The sequence below is a fragment of the Urocampus carinirostris genome, chromosome 18, assembly GCF_059441175.1.
Source record: "Urocampus carinirostris isolate Australia breed hairy pipefish chromosome 18, RoL_Ucar_1.0, whole genome shotgun sequence".
Classification (NCBI taxonomy): Eukaryota; Metazoa; Chordata; class Actinopteri; order Syngnathiformes; family Syngnathidae; genus Urocampus; species Urocampus carinirostris.
This window is the reverse complement of record NC_142366.1, coordinates 23,784,187-23,805,047: the sequence shown is the minus strand read 5'-3', so window position 1 is coordinate 23,805,047 and position 20,861 is coordinate 23,784,187. Positions and strand designations below refer to the sequence as shown.

The 20,861-nt window shown below is 40.5% G+C and overlaps 1 protein-coding gene across 1 annotated transcript in view; it reads right to left on the bottom strand.

The window, feature by feature from the left end:
• svila (supervillin a) overlaps positions 1-17,370 on the bottom strand; it is a 42,381-nt gene extending 25,011 nt beyond the window's left edge. Inside the window, exons 1-11 of the mRNA XM_088322852.1 lie at positions 17,035-17,370; positions 11,988-12,051; positions 10,937-11,028; positions 10,250-10,313; positions 10,042-10,181; positions 9,277-9,973; positions 7,137-7,220; positions 4,509-5,294; positions 3,542-3,735; positions 2,077-2,141; positions 1,546-1,676 (exon numbers count right to left, since the gene is read on the bottom strand). Of these exons, the coding sequence (XP_088178978.1) occupies positions 1,546-1,676; positions 2,077-2,141; positions 3,542-3,735; positions 4,509-5,294; positions 7,137-7,220; positions 9,277-9,973; positions 10,042-10,181; positions 10,250-10,313; positions 10,937-11,028; positions 11,988-12,051; positions 17,035-17,092 (2,375 nt within the window). The 5' untranslated portion in view covers positions 17,093-17,370. The remainder of the gene's footprint in view (positions 1-1,545; positions 1,677-2,076; positions 2,142-3,541; positions 3,736-4,508; positions 5,295-7,136; positions 7,221-9,276; positions 9,974-10,041; positions 10,182-10,249; positions 10,314-10,936; positions 11,029-11,987; positions 12,052-17,034) is intronic.
• Between the last annotated feature and the right edge of the window lie 3,491 nt (positions 17,371-20,861).

Here is a 20,861-nt window from a genome sequence, read left to right as displayed (position 1 = left end):
TCCCCGCACCACCATATTTTCAAGAATGACTGATCATTCGAGTAGAACATTGGGAGCAAGAACAAACTGGTGAGGTGAAAAGAACTACTGCAACTGCAAATGTGAGGATGAAGTGTAGATATATGTAACAGACATAATAGAAATGGTGGATTTGGAATCATGTACTTAACAAATTTTGTGAATTGCCTTTAGTCATTTTGTGAAAAAAGCGTAGGACCGTGATACGGATAATAAAATGTCATATAACTGCAGAACAGTGAAGATGGTATTTAAAATTATTCTTTTTTTTATGAGTTGTTCTGATCTCTGCTGTATAAGCAATTAGTAAACATAATATGTCACACACTAGCAGTTGCATGCGAGTGTCAGTACACACTTAAATCCAGAATACCTGCTTGGAGGGAGGGTGCTGCAAACTAGAGAGGGGCTAGAGGCCCGTGCTACGGCTGTGTGAACGGTCACAATCTCTGGTACAAGATTTGGGACGCTACAGTATTCCAGAAGCAGGACATGGAGCGTTATCCAACACACATTGACAGAGAAAAGAGAAATAAGAAGGGCTTGTGAAAGGGATACTCCGTCCATATTACTGGACATTACATTTGAAAATAGTCATCTTTATTTGTGACACCTTTGATCACAATCAGTCTCAAAGGGCTGCACATACCATAGACTATTGCAAACTGCAGACTAAAATGACAACATCCTTTGATCTAAAACCTACACGGGGGCAAGGCGAAACTCAAAAACCTCAGCGTGAGGAAAATGAATAAACCTTGAGGAGGGACCACACATGAGGTAATCCCCCTTCTAGGATGGCCACGCTGCAACGGATTTTGCATAACAAATACTACACAGATATTGTCAACATGAAATATAGGTCATTCATAAGCTAAATTAAATATAAGTGTGTTTAAGCCTAGATTTAAACAGTTCCACTGAGGTTGCAAATCGAATCTCAAAGGGCATTACTTATTTATATCTTTGCTACTGTCACCACGCTGCTTCACTACCTCTAACTTGGGGGCCGCTTAGACACTCTCAATTACTGGATACAGGAAGCAACACTAGGAAGTGGAGCTTCCTTGATGCGTGGACATAGATCGGATTAAAGCCACGTCTACCATTTTATGCTGATTTATCAGACTGAAATCCTTTAAGAGGCTTGGTACTTACTGAGGAGCAACGCCAAACCTTTTTCTTATATTTTTTCTTTTAAATAACACAAACATATTTTCACGTTTTGGCACTCAGGGACAATGCTCCTGAAAACGTATTTGTACATTATGGCATCGAATGAGTTAATAATCCATAAAATACAACATTATGTTCACGAATCAGTGTTTCAGCCACAATGTATGATTTCTCCTTTAATTTCGATGTGCTGCAATGACTTGCGACAGTAGCTCAAGAGATAGAGCGCTCAATTCCTGGCTTCTCCGAGTTGAATGTCTTAAGTGTCCTTAGGGACTGAACCCCTAATGTAAAGCGCTTCAGTGACTTGAAAAGCGCTAGAGAAATGCAGACCATTTACCATTTACTTACGTGGTAGCAATGACCACCTCCTCAGTGGTGACCGGCTGAGTTCTGTATCGATCCTGAGCGCGCCTCAGCCTCCGGTCGACTGCGGCATTCCTTGAGCGGGGTTTGCTGGACCCAATGTTTTTCTCCAGTTCCTGATGATTTGATTTGATTATGAACGGCTTGTTATAATATTACACACGGGAAATGCTTCCATGCGAAAGAGTGAAATAGCAATAGTTACACAACAGTCATCAAAAGCAGAGTACTAAGAATTTTCAGAGGACGACATGGAATGTTTGAAGCAATTTAGCACACAGGCTGAAAGGAATGCTTGTTCTATTGCAAAGCTCTCAACTGATCTAAAGAATGCGAGGACAAATCCATATTTTCAATTTGTTAGGTTTAGCGCGGTATGCAAGGGAGAGAGAATCAGTTTATGATTATGGTCACAAACCTTGAAATGTAAATAAATGAGAGGGAGTGTGTACTGTATATGCAGAAAACTTCAAATGTAGGATAGAAGAGGTCAAACAAGTAGAAAGAGAAGCTCACCCTGAAGAGCGAGCGCTTGGCCGCGACGCTCAGTTTGGCCCGTTCGTCGAGTTTCTCGTCATCAGCTACGGACGCACACAAAGGGAGGAAAAAGAAAGTCTTGTGCTAAGTCACGTCATCTTTATTTATTTGTATGGCCCTTAATCACAAAGAGTCACAAAGGGCTGCATAGATCAAAGACAAACTACAGACCCCATATGACACCATCCCCTTATATTGTCAACATAAAATCTAGGTTATTCATTTGCTATAGAATAGAAGTGTGTTTGAAGCTTAGATTGAAACATTTCCAAAGAGGTTGCAGATCCAATCTCAGGGGGAAGAGCATTCTACAGCTTATTCCACCGAATAAGAATAAATTCATCTGAATAAAGCTTTTTTCCCCCCAAATTTCAATAAGTGCGGAGCCCTCAAGATTGATTTAACTATTTTACTTGCAGCATAAATAATAAATCCTTTATTCCTCAAAAAACGCAATTGACACTTGCTGGCGTAGACTTTCCGTGTCACGCTGCTCGTTCAATTTCCGGGACCCGAGAGAGTATTTGGACAAAGAAAAATAAGCTGAAGAGATCAGTTTAGTTGGACATTTTTTACAAAGGTTTAAAAAAAATAAAATAAAACAGAGTGAGTGCTCTTTGAGTCAAAAAGGTTCCCGAGCCCTGAGCTATTTAGTAAGATAGTCCATACATTTACCGTGAGTTTGGTTTATGAATCCAGACATTTTGAAATAGGGACTAAAAAAGAAGAGCTGACAGTAACTGTCGATCCAAACAAATATTTTCTGGATGATGTCACTTCACAGACCCTTCAGAGTGTTTGTTCGTGCAGACATGCAACTCACACCTGCCTCGTGCTGAATATGCTCAATACACACCGAGTCCAGACACCGTTTCTAAGGTTTCGCTTTGCTGGGAGAAGTTATATTACACAATCATTCAATTTGGCCTACACAAGTAAAAAAAATAAGTTATTTTTACCTTGATTGGTTTCCACTTATGTGCTCAAATGGGACCTTGAAAAAGCACAAAAGATAAAACAGTTCGATTGGCAAGACGTCTACACAGAAGCGTGGGCAACGAGCGGATTTGGGTGAGAAGCATAAAGTAATGGTATGCTAAAAATGTTATGGTCAGTAGTCGAAGAACGGTACAGCAAAGCAGGCTGGCGATTTAGGCGGCATTACAGAAGTCTGTTCAGTTTCACAGTCCTGGGGAGAGTGCCAACAAAAGGAGAATTCATGCTTTACTCGTATGATCACATGGATTGACCACTTATGTGAGGCCCAATTGGAACAACCTTTCAACCCAAACCATTGTTGGTTAATATTAAAGGGAAAGGACTAGGGTTAGATTTTGTTCATATCCATGTCCCAATGTTTTCTACCGTGCAATCTATGACAAAAATATAAGTCGGGTGATTAAGAAATAATTCATTGAGTAAACATGCAATGAAACACTTAGACACTTTTTTTTCTGCAGGGCCATGCAACCAAAGGGGTACCTATCAGTCTCCTGTTGCTCAGAAGAAGTGATGGGCTGGCTCCTAAACCTCTCTGATGTCTTTCTAGACTGCCATGGATGGATATACTCAAGGGGTCTGCGGCCCCTGGGTGAGGCTGGGTAGCCTGTTTGGCCCCCGTCCCTGTTCATCAGATCACTGGGGTGACCGCAAGAGAGTGAGCAACGGCACAAATACCGAAAGGGGAGAAAATGAGGCGAGTATGAGAGAGACAAAGAGAAATCTCATGGTAAATTTAATAATGGCATTTTGGCATGTGTTAGTTAAGCATGGATGCAACGATATTAGGAATATCCCTATCAAACACTACATCTTCATCATCCCAATATTAAAAGCAGGCCATTTAGGAAAAAAAGCAATGGCCAATTTGTGCAGTTTGTGGTTAGTTGTGCCGTTTAATTTTGATCAGGCCTGTATTGACCACTTAATTTTAACTGTGTGTGTGTGAATGCTAGTGACTTGGAGGATCTCAACATTTGCACACATTGGAGAGTACATGCGTCAATATTGAGTTGCAATTATAGTTTCTAGGTTGTTTATTTGCTTCACTACGTTGTACAAAAGCAGATTTCTCCGAGTGTAAGGCCTTTTTTTACATTGTGAATTAGAAGACTTGAGACTATAGACACTGTATTGTCATCATTAGAATATTAAGAGGTTTATTTAGTAGTTATCTCTTGGATTGTGATATTTGGATGTGGTTGCATTCCTAGTAATAAGAGCACAGAATTCGATGCATTTGAAATCAAAATGAGGCTGCCCAAAAATCCAGGGACACAAAGCATAGTGTTAGGTAAGTAATGGACAGGCGTTTTCTACACTATAAAAGTCTGCAATGAGTTATGTTGCAGCAGTTGTTAGGTCACGTGCACTCGCGTGAATTTCAAAGCGTAATTGAAGTTTCCACCTACAGCTCGGTCATGCGTCTGGTCGGAGGAGGAACGGAGCTTTCCATGTAAGAATTTCGAAGCTGAGCTACTGACACATGGCTGTCTTGGGGAATCTCTTTGGTGCTTCGCTTGAGCTCCTGAGGACCATTCTCCAGGTAATGCGAGCTTGGATAACTTTGCTCTTGATCGGCGGGGTTTCCTCCCTGTCTAGTCGCTTTGTCTTGGATTTTTGATTCAGAAATGCCTTTGTGGACATAAACGGCATCTTCACGGGAGCCGGACCTGCTGCTGTTTTTTTGTTGATGCCCAGTTTGCTCAGTGTGTCTGGAGAGTTCTGCTGTGTCCCATCTTGGTCGACCTCTGTTACCTCTTATTGCAGGATCTTCAATCTCACTATAAGTTTTGGAGGTCCTAGTCTCATCTCCGCCTCTTCCTCGACGGTGGTCCTCTGTGCTCCTTTCTCTGCGGCGGATCTCTGAAGGGAGCACAGCTCTCCGGCTACGTAGAAGGCCCTCTGTCCTGACACCTCTTATCTCCTCAGTTTCTTCATCGGGAAGCATTTCCACTCTGGATGCAGCACTAGTGGTCATGGATAGGTAACTGGGATGACTGAGAGTCACTAGTCCAGGTTGTAGGTGAACCCGAGGGCAGGACTGGTTCTGCTGCAGGACCATCAGGTCGGTGTTTTCCCGCGCGGACGGATGACGCTGAAAATGTCTGCGGTATGTCGGCGACTCGGCAACACTTCCCGGCTCTGGGCTCCTCTGGCGACCTTCCCCTTTCGCAAGCCTCTCTCTAACTCTAATTCTTCAGAAAGACAACATGTGATTAAAGGTGTCACAACAATTTTACCATTAAACCACATGTGTATCAAAACACAAACCATATGAAAAATGCCTACAGAGGAGTGTATTGGTACTAGGATTTAGTATGGACTCATATCAGGCCTCATTTCAATGCACACCACCATTAATGTATGCAGGCTTGTGTAAGTTTTAAAGTCATGAAGAAGAAAATTAGATTAATTACATTTAGATGAAAGCATAAATGCTATATTGGGAGTAAAAAAGCGTCACTATAAAAAGATAAAATAATAAAAATTTTAGGTATCACATGTACTAGACTGCTGGAAGTGTGAATTTCCCTACGGGGATGAATAAAGTATCTATCTATCTACTAGTTGTATTGGCACTAGGGATCAGTAACTACTCAAGTACGCATTCAGGTATCGGCTGAATAAAACAGGAAAAAAAAATCACATATCCCCACAATAAAATGTCAATTGAAGTTAAACTAATTCTGATACACAACTTTGAGTAGTCATTAATAATCCTAACGTAGCAGAGCCATCAACATTATAACGACAGTTCCTACCCCAGCCAACACCTCGTGGACCTGTTGCCCTCCGGTAGGGCCTATAGGTCCCTCAAAACAAGCACAAACAGACTCAGAGAAAGCTTCTTCCCCAACAAGCGCACAAAACTGAAAATAAATCTAGCTTACTTTATAGGTTTTTCTTATGATGAATGTTATTGCACAGAACTGGGGAAATGTGACTCCTTTTAGGGTTTTTGTTGCAGCTAAATGTCATTACCCTTCTCTTCGTTGCATTATTGTTATGAAGCACTATTCTTTGTAATACACAAACATTACACTATTATTAAACTTTAGGCCAGTGTATGAGCACTATGTTTTCCTTATCTTTTTTTTTTCTCTTTAGTCTACATCCTGTTTACCCTGGTTTACCAGTTCTAATCTCGCTGCGTACAGTGTTTTACAATGATCAATGAGTTAAGACAATTCAATTCAAGACTCAAAATTCCTTCCCCACCCTAAAAAATTGATTTGTTATTATTAATTAAAATGTTACTTTTTTTTTTTTTTTTTCAAAAAAACAAAAATGCTTGTCATTTCTATTTCCAGATTGTGCCACAAGAGGGTAGCTGATACTGGTATCGGCAAAGATCAGTTAAAAGAGTGTATTCGCCGGTTTCGCACCCGTTTCTTCACCCATCGCAAACAAAACGTCAACTAAAAATCTTAATCGATTGCAATCAGTATAACATTACAACAAAGGCGGAACGATGCGCTTTTCTTCATCGGACGTCTTGCGTTTAAAAAGGGAACGGAGAACACAGAACAAATCTAAAAAAAAATGTCAAAGGCAATTGTTACGCTTGTGCAGATAATCTATTAATCACAAAAATGATCATTGAAGTCAGCATTATTCCTAAAATGTACATCAGGATTATTATAGATGGTTAATAGGTTTAGATGTATACGTTATGGTACAATATTGTACACCCCTTCAATGTATTTCAATCAGGGGGTTCAACTGTTCACACCAAAATGAGGTTGAGCATGAAGTTATCTTGGGAAAGTGATCTTCAAACGTGGGATGGTGAGGATGAAGACGGTTGGGCCAGCTGGTTGTCAGTGCTCAAAAGCAGAGATTCTTAGGTGTCATTGGATTCATTAGGGATCCTCAACTACAAAACCTTACGTTAACAGTATTGCAAATATAGACATTGGCAAATCAAAAAGGAGCGGTTCTAGCTTCTGTGTCGACAGTTTAAGAATCACTGCTCATGAAGCATCGAGGGAAAGGAACATCGAGGTGATTTGGGGTGAAACACTGCTTCGGTGTACCTCGAAGGCCAGTTGATTAAGGTGTGGGTGTCACCGTCGGCGTCAGTCTTGAGGAACCAATCAGTGCACAGTTTTGCCCTTGTACTGTACCATTGAATGGAAATACTGGATGTGAGCGTATGTCCAAAAGTTAAGATCGTCTTTGGAGGTTTTCCGTAACTAAAACAATTAACTTCACTATATTTGGGTCCTCTGGATTAACCCTTTTTTACAAGTTCACTTCAGGGGCACGACCATGCAAAAACATTCTGCAAGTATACGAGGAGAAAAGATACAAGTGATATCAGATGAATACAGGAAACAGAAAAACAACAAGAAGATTTAACCCCTTTACCATTCCTGTAAAATTGGCCCAAGACGTACCCAAAGTCAATTGAATGCGGTTATCAAACCGTTTGGAGAATATGGACGCTTTTGGTCTCTTTCGAAAGGTAAAACATTAAGGTTTTGTCCCAAACTCAAATAATCATTAGCTTTATGATTACGTTGAACATTCAGGTAAACATTCAGGGTGTTGGAACTGAGCCCAAAATTCAGGGTGTTGGAACGGAGCCCCCTTTCCAATGAAGCGCTAGCCACTTGTTGTAGAGACCCGGTTGCTAAATGACTTGTAAACGACCTGATTATTTTATTTTTACACGTTCATGCGAGCGTAATCTTTCGTACGGAAGATTACAATAAGGCGAACGTACGATTAGCCTGGGTTAGCTTCATGTTTACGTTAAACATTCATGGTAAACATTCAGGGTGTTGGAAGGGATTAAAACGATTTACATTATTTTTAATGGGAAAATTGATTTCGGTGATCGAACAAATCGGTTCTCGAACAGGGTTCTGGAACGGATTATGGTCGAGAACCGAGGTTCCACTGTATCTTGTTTCAGACTGATGGTGATGTTTCTGTGATGAGTACATTTTGAAATGGTCATCATATATTGAATTCCAATAATAATGTGCATGACGTATTTCAGTGACTAGTGACATCGTGCAGACACGACTTTGTTTATAAACAGTCTGGCGGCCCGCCAGCGGGCCCTAGGAACGTTAAGGGCTTGGCTTCTATCTTCTGCGAAACTAACTGCACTATTGCATCAGCGGGGCTGGGATTTGAACCTGAAATTTCTCACCAGGTCATTCCTTTGCCATGTTGCAAACTAACCAAAGAGTCAAAGGCAAAAGGACAGTTCAGATTATCGGAATCCGAGATCCCCTAACACAGGGGTCGGGAACCTTTTTGACTCAAAGAGCCATAAAAGCAAAAAATATTAATTTTATTTTGGGAAAGAGCCACACCATATATTATGAGACAAATTTACTAAATTGCTAAACCGGCGCCCCAGACAAAAGCTTAGTCTTCAGCACATTTATTTTTGATGATTTGATAAAAATTATGAAAAGAGAATCATGCCAGAGCCCCTGTCCCAAATTCAACAAACATACCACTTTAAACTTGTCTCTTTCTTGCAATGACTCAAGATCGGTTAAACTCCTTTTGACCCTTTTTTTCATACATATTGGTTTCAAAACCAAATGCAAGCATTTATTTTGTAAAAACGTCACAACATTCTGAGAATAGGGAGCCTTGTGTGCTTACCTTTGGCGAGAGATGGGAGGGAATGCTTATACTTTTTGCATAGCTCCACCCATCCCTCCCGCTCACCCAATCAAATGACTAAGTTCTCTTCCGGTGTTTTGGCGTATTTACAGTTCTGTGGATTTATCATAAAGTATCTGAACACTGAACACAGATTATATAGTAAACTTTTAAATAAAGGATTCTTTAGCGTTGTACAGCCAAAACGAGTTTTTTTTTTCCCCCTTTTTTTGTGTGACACCTTGACTGTAAATTGTAGTGAAAAACGTGCCCTATATATGCTGCGAAGTGTTACCTTTATACTTAGCTTTGGTTTGGCTTTGCGTGTACCTGAATAGGATAGACAACTCCGGTTTTGAACAAAATGGAAATTTTGCATGCAATCAAATTGGTCTCTGAGTCACAGATACTCATAGAAAGAGCCATAGGTTCCCGACCCCTGCCCTAACACATAGACAACCTGTCCTACAAAATAAAAAAACAAGTTAGAAATGAAAAAAAAAAAAAAAAAAAAAAAAAAAAAAAAAAAAAAAAAAGAGTACTCACCCCTGTCTGTTGAGTATGTTATGCGCTTGTTGCTCAATAAAGAGGTCACCAGGCGATGGCCCGTGTTTTGGCGAGGGGAGGGAAGACTGTCTGCTCATCTTAGGTGATCTTGGTGGTGGAACACCTGTGACGACATAGTCCTCAGCAGGCACTTTGGTACTGGGGGACCCTGACAAGACATCCATGTACGTGGACGGTTCAGGAACAGCTGCTCGGCGTTGATTTTCCAGGTTCAAAAGTCTCTCTCTTTCTGAAAACGAGTCGGCTCCAGTGCGACTCCTTTCATAGCCAGTCTCGGGATATTGGGGCACACCTTGCCCTCGTTTTGGGCTACTGATGCAAGCAACATAGCTTTCTCCATCGGGAACATATTCCCCTTTGCCTCGCCTTTCGGTTCGCTCCGATTCTTTTGCAGCGCAGGAGTTTCGAGATCCGTGGTCTGTATCTTGCTCCAGGTCCAAAGAGATGCCGTAGCGCTCGGTGAGCTGCCGACGGCGCTCCGCCTTGTAGCGGGCGATCCTTTCAGCTTTGGACTCCAGCTCTGGAGCCACTGTGCTGGATGATGAACTATGGACGCCATCCGTGTGACATGGGGGATTAGCAGCAGACCTGCTTTGCGTTTTGGACCGTCGTTCAGGAACCATTGGTTGCATGTCTGGATTATCAAACTCTTCTGTTCCATACCTTTGGACAGCAACTACAGAGAGCGCAAATCAGGTTGGTCCTGTAATCCAACAGCTGATGAGTCATGAAGTAGTATCTCACCGCATGGCTCGCAAGAGTCAGATGCCCTTGTGTATCGCGGTGTGTCCTCTTCAAGAAGTCGGTTGGCCACTAAATTGGGCAGTAAAGATGGCCGCACCTCACCCTCGATGCCTTCCAATCGCCGAGCAATGCGCTCCTTTCTAAACACATCGACACGAGAAGTGGCAGAATTATCATCGATTCCACACAAGGTCTTGAATCACTTTACCTGTTCATTTCCCAGTCACTCTTGCTCGTAGTAATGCTCTCAAATCTTTTCTTCAATTCAGAGACTTCAAAAAATGTGGGGGAAGAGGAGATCAGACACCTATGCAGTCTGTTAATTTCAATTACATAAAATATCTTTGCTGTGCAAGGAAAAAAAATACTCGACCTTAAGGCCAAATAGTAAATGTGTGCGGGCTATCAGCTACTTTGCATCGATCCATCCATTATCTGCGCCGCTTTCGTAGCTGTTAAGATTCCCAGCTAACTTGGGGCACCCTGAACTTGTTGCCAACCGGTTGCTGGGCACGTGGAGACATACAACCGTTCACATGCTCACGCATTCCTAGGGACAATTTGGAGTCTCCAATTAACCTGCCATGCATGTTTTGCAATGTGGGAGGAAGACCACGCAGGGAGAAGGACAACATGCAAACTCGGCAAAGGGAGGCAGGTAGCTGGATTTCAATCGGGACCTCTGAACTGTGGGGCTGATGCACTAACCACTCGGTCGCCGTGCCGCTTGCTACTATTTATTTCATTAGACAATTATATTTTCCCAGTCCAACACTTAATCATGGCTTTAAATTCACTACCACATACTATAAATAGTTAAATATGCTCATATATAATGATCGGACAATGTTTAACAAATAACATAAGGATTAAAAGTTATTAAAAAAGTACATACCTTTGTTGAGATGAGCCAAAACACTAACATCTGTATCTTTGGTGACTTTGATTGGGTCGCCTTTTTCGTCAAAAGAAAATTCTTTTTGAAAGCTGAGGGTGCAACCAAAAAGTGGAATTATTACCTTAATAGATCTTGGTTTCATTAACAAGAATATAACACCTGTTCTTCAATCAATTTGGTACGCTGTGTAGAAATATTTGGACCGGGTAATCTTAGCAAGGATCTTAAATAATTGAATCTCTTCAGATAGACAAGACATCGCTCTTGAGTTTTGGGGATTTGATCCAAAACCACAAACGATATAATCCAGACATGAAGAATCGGGTAAAAGTAAATTGTGCGAGTTTTTGTCATCTCTCAAAACCACAAAATTGTTCAACAGCGTATATAAAAACACGATATTCTTTGAGCGCTACAGTCATCATGTTAGATTATGGCTTCTTTCCCACACTCATGTCACTGCTGCAGTAATTTAACAGAGTGAAGGCCAATGTGTAGTCCGAGTGAAGTATTTGACAGCTTGCCAGCATGTCGAGCACTCCCCTCTAATGCTGCAGTGGTGGGACCGTACTCTGCTAACACGATACAAGGTGACCATAACACTTGAAGTAGCACAGCCGAGCCAGTTGGCTTTCCTACATAGAATGCCCAAAGGAAAGCCAACTGACTGGATGAGTTTCACCACTGATCTGCAAATAAGTCACACTGGTGTGAACAACACAAGTCAGTAATGACCCCAGCATGCTAATGAGAAAATAATGTTTGGTGGGGGTGTAACCAGCATGTATTTTTGTAGTATTACTCTACTTTCATTTTGTAGTATTTCCATAAGATATTTTCACAGAACAATGACTAAAAGATGGGTTGTTGAGTTGTTTTTAAAAAAAAAACAGCATTTGAGCTGTCTGCTGGTTATTTTGGAGGGGTGAGAAAATTCCTGGGACTTTTAGTGTTAAACACTTAACTAACCATTAGTAAAATTTGTTGTCATAACTTGTTTAGTAGCTACTGCAAGAACTCCAAAAAGTTGTATACATTTATATCCTACCTAAAGGCTCTCCTCTGAAGCAATCCGGTCTTTCCAAGTGGAACAGGGGCGTCACTTGAGAGTCCTGAGGACAGAGGAGAGAGACACTTCACCATCATTGACTGTCCCCATAATATTGTACTTTAGCATTTGCAACCCGTTAAAAACAATTTGTTTGCGAATCAAACATGTCATCTGGTTCTAGATTTTAAGTATTTGATACCACGTAAGAGCTGCTGTGTCACAGGCACCGTTAAGTTTGATCACACGACAAGGTTGCCATGCCAGGAAAAAGACCGCTTTTGGGGAGTCCCTTTGTTCAGTATATTACTATTAATGTAATAATTAGCACAATATAAACAAATGCTTTTTAAAAAAATCTATCAATTATTCTAACTTTCCCCCCCCCACTCGTTTAAACTTTGTTATTCCAAGCAATTTTAATCTGGAATGCGTGCATGACACAACAGAATGTCTATTAAACATATTGTCTTTTCAGCGCAACAACCAAGAAACTACAAAATAAAAGAAGAAACTACATTTTTAAAAACACTAGTTGTGAAATACATCCCTGAATAACACTGGAAACATCTGTGCAAAAAACAAATTGGGGGTAATAGTAGCGGTGCCCCCTGAGACTCATGTCTGGCAACTGCCATGTTGCCTTGACACTACATGATGAAATTGCACTGGACATAGACCAAGACTGCTAACAGCAGGGCGGCCAAAACAAAAGTTCACGAAAAAAATTGAAGAATCCTTTTCACAAATGTTTTTTAAAACCCTAGGACTTGAAGCAATTCCATCCAGGAAACCTCACGACAAACATGTGGTCGAACTCCATCTCCTCAAAGTTCACTTCAGGGCCGAGTCACGCACGAGTTTCGCTCCCTCCACCCATAACCTTTCCCTTGAGGACTCAACCCTAACACCCTCCTTCAACCAAATTTCTTATCAGTTTGTCCTATTAGGCAAGTTAGGGTTGATGTTGCAAATCCGTTCCACTTGAAGGGGGAAAAAGCTTTTGGGAAAAATAAAGTTTATTTTCAGAGTGCAGTGAGCCTGCTTGCATTGGGGGAGGGTTTGCTATTGTTGCAGCTGCTTCAAAAAGGCGAGACGGAAAAGAGACGAGATGTCTGTTTTCAGTTGATGTCAATCTAACGGTGGAGTCGAAGTTCCGAGAAAACCGGCTCAAACATGAATTTCAAAAGGATATTATATCAAAGACGGATCAAACACTGCCCCCTTCGAGTCATGCAGATAAATCTGTAATTGCAAATACTTTTCTCACAATAAGTCCTTGACGTGTCATTTCTGGCATGCGACGTCCTCCGATTAGAAAAAAAATTTGACCGCATAAAAAATGGTTTGAGGTGGTTGACCTGTAAGAGTAATAAACAAACTGTTGGTCAACAATTTTTGGCAAAACCGATGCTTGAAGAATACTGTCTTTTCCGAATGAGATAAAGTCATTTAAAATTCCTGTTCATTTTAATACATTTTCAACATTTCTCCTCTAAGAAAATAATAAAAATAAGCCTTATAATGAACAATAATAACTGGTAAGGGAAAACGAGATGTAAGGGTCATTTTTAACATTTTTTTACTAAAGTTCAAAAATAGCAGATCAGTAAAAGGCTCTCGTTTGAAGGAGGTTTTTTTTCAGCCAACAAATATAGTAAAATAAGAAATGAATACTTGAAATGAGTAAAATTCTCCCAAGGGTAAAAAAAAAAGTATATTTTTCACATTGGTGACTAATTTTAACATGGTACAAATATTTTTTGATTGTTTATATCGACACTACAACACAACCTGATTTAAACAGCATTTTAACACAATCTCCAAAAGGGAAAAATTGTAAAAAGTATGGTGCAAAAACCGCATCAATATCTATAAAATCTTGTCAAGGTTTGATGCCAAAGAAAGTTACGTTTTTCAATGCGTCAAAGAAAAAAAACACACCAACATTCCGAATTCATGGGCACTAAGGTATATGTTCAATTTTTTCAAATTCTTCCAATGACTGTTGACATTTTTCCGAAACTACTTTGCATTAGCGCTTTGACAAATGGCTCAAACAAAAAGCAGACACTATCGATTCTTCCCTCCTGGGCACCTATGTCTTGCTGCTTTTGTCAAATCTACAAATACTAGAAACTTAAGTTAGGCTTTACACCTATATGTCATTAGATTTCATTTAACAACACTATAGGAACGCCAGGCACCGAGATAAAAATCTACATCATGATCAATGACGTTGCTAAGCCATTGATTCACTCTGGAATGCGCAGAATGGCCCACAAATAAATCCCCCGGAATTCCTCTCTACTATACGACTGCTTGAGTTTACATTCTAAAGATAACAGTGACTGTCACTTGGAATCTTGAAAAGGGCAGGTCTTAGAGGGACGTCATTAAATCAACTCCAAATAATTAAACATTTTACCAGAATTCTCCCATCGAATCTGCCAAGTGTCAATTTAAACCCGAGTGTAGAAAAACTCAGGAGCAAACAGGGTCCGAGCATATGTTCAAGGTGAGATATAGGATTAACTTTGATGCTTGGGATTACTGTGTCCAAAAGGAAAGGTGTCATGCTTTAGCTGACTGAATGACATCACACTGCATGCCTTTATGAGCGACTGTGCACGTAGACGTCCGTCCTCAACTTGCAAGCGATTACTCACAAAGGAGTCTGGCCTTACTATAGAATGAGAGGCATCGCCTTCAATTAGAACTCATGCGTTATTGAGGAAAGCTTAAAAAGCTAAGTGTTAAGAAAACAGATGGACTCACAAACTGAGGCAAGCCCAAGGCTGCAAATGCCAAGATTTAACAAAAGACTACACAATAAGCCAATTAGGCTTTCGATGTTAATGAGAACAAGAATGAGACTTCGTAATCCTCATTTGGACCCTTTTGCCTAAATACGCCTACAAAATTCAGCAAAACTGCCAAACCCGCTCTCCAGGCAAAACCTAAATTTTCAGTAAATTATATATCACTGTGTGACGCTAGATGATTTGATTAAATGGATGAAATAAGAATGCCAGAGCCTGCGTTCCCTATCAACAAATATACCACTTTAAACCTGACTCCCTCCCGCAACTAATATTGTAGAGATTCCTTTTGACCTTCGTTTTTTCCATAAATAATAGTTTCAAAACAAGGTGCAAATGTAAAAATGTCACAAAATACTGCAAACAAGGATACTGACGTATTAACCTTCAGTGCAGACGGTGCTGGGCAGAGAGACGTGCGCCATGTGCATAGCTCCGTCCACACCTACAGCTCGCCCGACCGAATAGCTCTGTGGGCTTGGGTGGCGTTTCTGGGTGTTTGTTCTGTGGGTTTTCATCATTAAGTGTCAACAGTGAACCTATATTGTTTAATGAGCTTCCATATAAAAAAATTCTGTTGATGTGACATTTTGACTGTAAAATGTTGTGCCGAGTATAGCACTACGTTAGCTATGCACGTACCAGACTTGACTTGAATCGGAACGCTAAAGATGAGAATTAGGTTCCCGATCCTATCTTCATACCCAATTTTACAAATTACTGTTATGGGTCGGATGCCATAACAATGTGCTCAGTCAAAATCTTAACATTTTCTCGATTAATATAGTAGAAAATGGTAGTAGAGCAGAAATCGGGCAGAAAAAAACCACCAACGCTCAATCAACCGATGTGGCTTCATCAGCCAAAAGCTTCAAACTGTGAACAGCTTCTCTTGGATTGCAAGCTATTCCCACCTGGGGGAAACGGGTCTCAACACTCAGTCCTCACTTGTGAAACATTACAAAGATGGGTGGTAATTAGAAGCAGGCGGACATTTGCAGTCAGTCATCATCACCGTTGCAAAACTTGTTTGCACGGAACCAATGGAAGGTCCCATACTAGAACTCTGTCACATACAGAAGATATACATAGTAGTAGATGTTGAGTTATTTTCCCACCCTATGAGTAGGGCTCTTTTATTGACACTTTTGCAAAGAGTACTTAAAGGGGAGCTAGATTTAAGAGGTTGTCTTTACATTAACATGCCTTGGTAACCAAAACAAAACTATATCATGAGAATTCATTTTGAGACACATCAGAATCTTTTGCACAAACACGACCTAGCACTACTTGACACTTAAGGGATTCCTGCAACACATTGATTAACTACTTGCGTAGAATGATTATTCTAAATAATAGTGCTGCTATGATTGTTTGGTTTTAAAAGTGCTAATGTTCATTTCTGTGCAGTTTTGTAATAATGTAGTCGTCCTTTGTAGTATTGAGTAAAAAGAGTAGTACCTGTAGCTCGTTTCCTTCAGAATACCTGGATCTTGGTTTAATAAAATTATTAACATCCAATTTGAGTATTTATTTATGTGTAACATGCTGTAACCTAAAATAGCCACTAGGACACCAGGGACATAGGTAACAGAAGATAAGGGATCCAATTATTGTTAGAGAAAAAGTTGTACTGAAAGACGAAGGAGAAACAGCATGTGCTTCTGATGATGGATCGGACTTTGAAGGACGTTAAATAAATACATCAATTTTAAGTTGGTTTTGCGTTTATAGTTTACGTTGTCAAATTATTTTAATCATGGCCTTAAGCATTAAACAACTCTGAGTATGAGCTGAGGAAAAAGTGAAACCACTATAACATCCTATTTTAAATCAAAAATTAGGGCTGTGCATTATACACGAGTGCGTGTCAGAAATAAATAAATGCGGTAATGATAAAATGCTAAATTCATTAGGATACATGAAAGACAAATAAAAATCAACAAAAATAAAATGTTATTCTCCGACTTTGAGGCGTCTGCATGTCCAAGAAAGTTTCCTTTTGAGAAAAACAGCCCAGTGCATTAAGAGTCTTTATCTCTGCTCTGCTGTCCTTGGAGCGTACAGCTGCAGTGTAATGACAGCTGGCTTGAGCGAAGGACAAGAACCAGAAAGGAAGCAGGTCTGTCGTGCATCACCCAACAACTCTTGTGAGCTTGCGCAAAAGATCCGCAAAACTGAAATTACAAACCCATCACCTGAGCTGTAGAAACCAATCGTCTTACCTTCACGACAAAACTTGACATGGCTCAGATAATTTGAAATCCATTGGTTCCGATACATTTTGACCAAAAAAGAAAAAAAGTTGGGGTCAAGAGCAAATGGAAAAGAGAAAAGTGCTGCAGCTACCCAGGAGGAGATGCAGTCACAAAGCAATTTTGACAAAGCTTTGGAACACAGCGACGGAGAGAACAAATGAGGGGGGAGAGAATGAAATCAGGTAGCAGTCAAGTCAGAGAGGATAGCATGCGGAGACTGGCTGCAGGGCTGAGACAAGAAAGGAGGTCCCGGGTCGCGTGTCACGCTCCAAACCTCGGGGTTCTCACCACCACCGCAACATGCAAATCTACAAGCCGTGCCGCACATGCTAAGCTCATTATCCGAGACCCGATGACACGGGCAGATCGTGGCGGAGTGTTTGGAGTAAGCCTCGCGGACGCAGAGGAACAAAAAGATGAGCGTGTGAGCGAGAAGTTGGGAGTGTCTGTCGAAAGCGCAGCTTTCCCAATCCTTGGCTCCTAAACAACGACGGGGTGCCAAAGAAACCCGTGCTCGACAAGAGGGGAAGGGGAGAAAGAGGCTGGACAGGAGTGATCCAAAGTGAGCAGGACGATAGGAGAGAGTAGAAATAACCCTCTCAGCCTGATGAGAAATTCCACTCTGCTTCCAGCAGGAATTAAATAAAAGGGTAAGAGACAGGAAGGCAAAAAAGGCTTCCGATTGAAACTGAGAAAAACAACAATGTAGGAGAGCACCGTTATGTAATCCAAGAACATGCATAATAGCGGTTTGTATTTATTATATTACTACTGATAAAAAAAAAATCACTGGTGTCAGACCAAAATCTTCTAAATCCAAATTGATGATTTTAATCAGACCATAGAAATGGTCGATAGCTCTTACATTTTTAAATGAGTTACACACACGGGCTGCCCAATTTTGCTTCATTTTTCAATGAAAAATATTTTATAAAAAACAAACAAAAAAAAACAAGAATATTTGCTGTCAGAGGCTGAAATTCTGAGGCTGTGGAGAATGTTTATTCCAAAATGTATCTAAAAGGTTATTTTGAATGTTAGTTTAGATAACCCTAACTGCGAATACTTGACAGGCTAACCAAAAAGAGGTCAATATTTCATCAACCCACAAATCTATTTGCATTTGGGTTCGGAAACAAGTGGAAGCTTGGATCCATCTGACAGAAAACAAGACGTGACCCTGGATCAGGGGTCTCCAACGTGGTGCCTGTGGCCACCAGGGTTTCCCTTAAAGATAATTGAGGTGCCGCAGACCTGCTCTAAAATTTGCTCACCAGTCCCGTTCATTGTGACTTTCGAGTAAGATGATTCTTTTTTTTTTGGGCAATTCCAATAATACGGTAATAATATAGTAATAACATGATAAGTTGTCATACTAGAAATGCATATCAAAATGGGTGCCCTGCCCTTCACCCTTACGAAAGTAAAAATGACAGATCGGTAGCTCTTCTTTAATACTGCACCAATTCCTCTTTATAGCAGTCAAAATTCCGAATGGACGTCATAAAACATTTTCCTATTCAGTTTAACGCATCTACGACAGCCAAAAACAACACCTGAAAACTTGCAGACATACGCCCATAGACGTCAATGTGTCACTGATACGCTAATCGCTGCTCTTTGAAGGCCTCACAAGCAGCCTGGCACAGAGCCCACTGTGGTTATTCTTATGCCGACGGGGAAAAAGTATCTTATCTATCACGGCATACACGGTAAACCTGTCAATGTGGGCCAGGTCATTCATGACTGCTCAGATAATATATTCATCTCAGTCGACTACTTACGCATGCAGACACAAAGCGTTATAAAAGACTATTTTGAAAAAGACAAAAGGGCCACAACAGGGATGTGTTTTGCAGTGTAGTAAACCGTAAGAGTAGGAACAGATGACGTCGTATGTCGGTTGAGATGAGATGAGCTCATAGAAATGCATGTAAACACCCTTATACAGACGGTCGCTCCAATCCTGAGTATCTATATTACTATCATCACTTCTGCAACTATAGAACACCTGTCGGTATGTACAGTATATCCGCCTTTCTCGTTGGTAATGTTTGTGACTGTCAAAGATGAGATCAGCTCCGCAAAATTGCCAGCTTACTCCTACACTGTTATTACCGATGAAGTGGCTCGACTGCTGCGACCGGGCAAGACCTCACAAGTTACTCAGATTATTGTAACGTGCAGTGGGTTTATCTGAGGGCGGTCATGAAGGATTGGATAGGCCAAAGCTGGGCTAAATGCCCAAAAGTACACATTTTTAAGACCAAATGATTTTACTACTGGATTTGCAACGGTCCAGAACAAATCCCAAAATGCGAATAAAGGGGGTTGATTTTCCCGTAATGATTGCTGGGATGGGCTCCAGCACCCCCGTGACCCTACTGAGGATAAGCGGTGCAGCTAATGAGATGAGATGAGATTTCCAACCTAAAATTACAGTTACATAAAGTAAAGCAGGATTGGTTAAAGGGTCAGTGACAAAGAAAGTGGTGAGGTGCATTCAGACCAAGAGCCATTGTAAACAGAACCCCATACTAAAAACCTCATTCAAAAGAGCATGAAAAGGTCACTGGACTTGAATTAAAGCAGACTGACCACAATGATTTTCTCTGATGCTAAGTTACATTTTTACGCCAAAGTATACATATATTACTTGTCCCAGACCTTTGTTCTTGTTTCCCTCTGCTATAACATTTGGGAAATCTGAAATTAAAAACTGAGTACTAAGATTGTGGTATTGTGTTCATGAATCCCTATCTGGTATTCATTTAAGAACGTACCCAGATTACCATAAGCATTGTACAATCATAGCAACCATGAAGCTCTAACGAAGTGGATCTTTTGCTCAATCCATCAAAAAAGAGATCAAAGTACAAACTTTGTGAAGTACTAATTTGTTCATTTTTATGATACAAAGTGAACCTATCAAATCATTTCAGCCAATGAAATTATGAAAATAAACAGGGCAGATAAGCAGACAAGCATGACAGAGTGATTCCTCTTCACAAATCACTTCCCCAGATGTTCAGTCAACTGATCTGGATGATTTCAGCCTGAACACACACACACTTGCTCATGTGCAGTCAGCCATATTTAGATAAACACTTCCAGACAATTATTTTTGCCCTTAAGACAACCTCTGGTGCTCAACGGCATCCCAGACGGTGCGCTACGATGATAGTCAAAGCGTATAACTACTCTATCGCCATTCTGGTCCAAAAACTCAAGAGACAGGAAAAACATGAGGAGGAGGAAGTAAAAACTGGGCTGGTCTATTTGACCTCTGCAAGGAAAAAAACATTTTAATGAAACTAGACTAGCTAAGCATCCAATAGGCTTGCAATTGCAAGGATCATTAATGCAGAGTGGTACTTTTAGAGCAAAGTCAGCAAATTCTTTGAAAATGTGAACGAACGTATTCAAGTTTACAAGTGTCTTTTCCAATCTTAAGAGATCTTCAGAAGATGTGTTTTCAGCAGACAGAGACAAGACAAGAGTCGGTCACAAACCAAAAAACAAACTAACTACAGTACAAGTAACAACAGTAATCAAAACAAAAATTCTACAAAAGTACTATTATGGAACTACTACAAAAATACTAATACAAAAATACTACAGCAATGGTCCAACTGCAAAAATACAACTAATTGTACTACAAATTAAATATCAATGAAGTTCTTAAAACAGGAAGCTTAATGTATCATTTTACTCTGATTGTGAGTGCTTCAAAACGGATTTGATAAGACCAAACTGTTTTAAAAGAAACATGACATTAAAGAAATGCATAAACA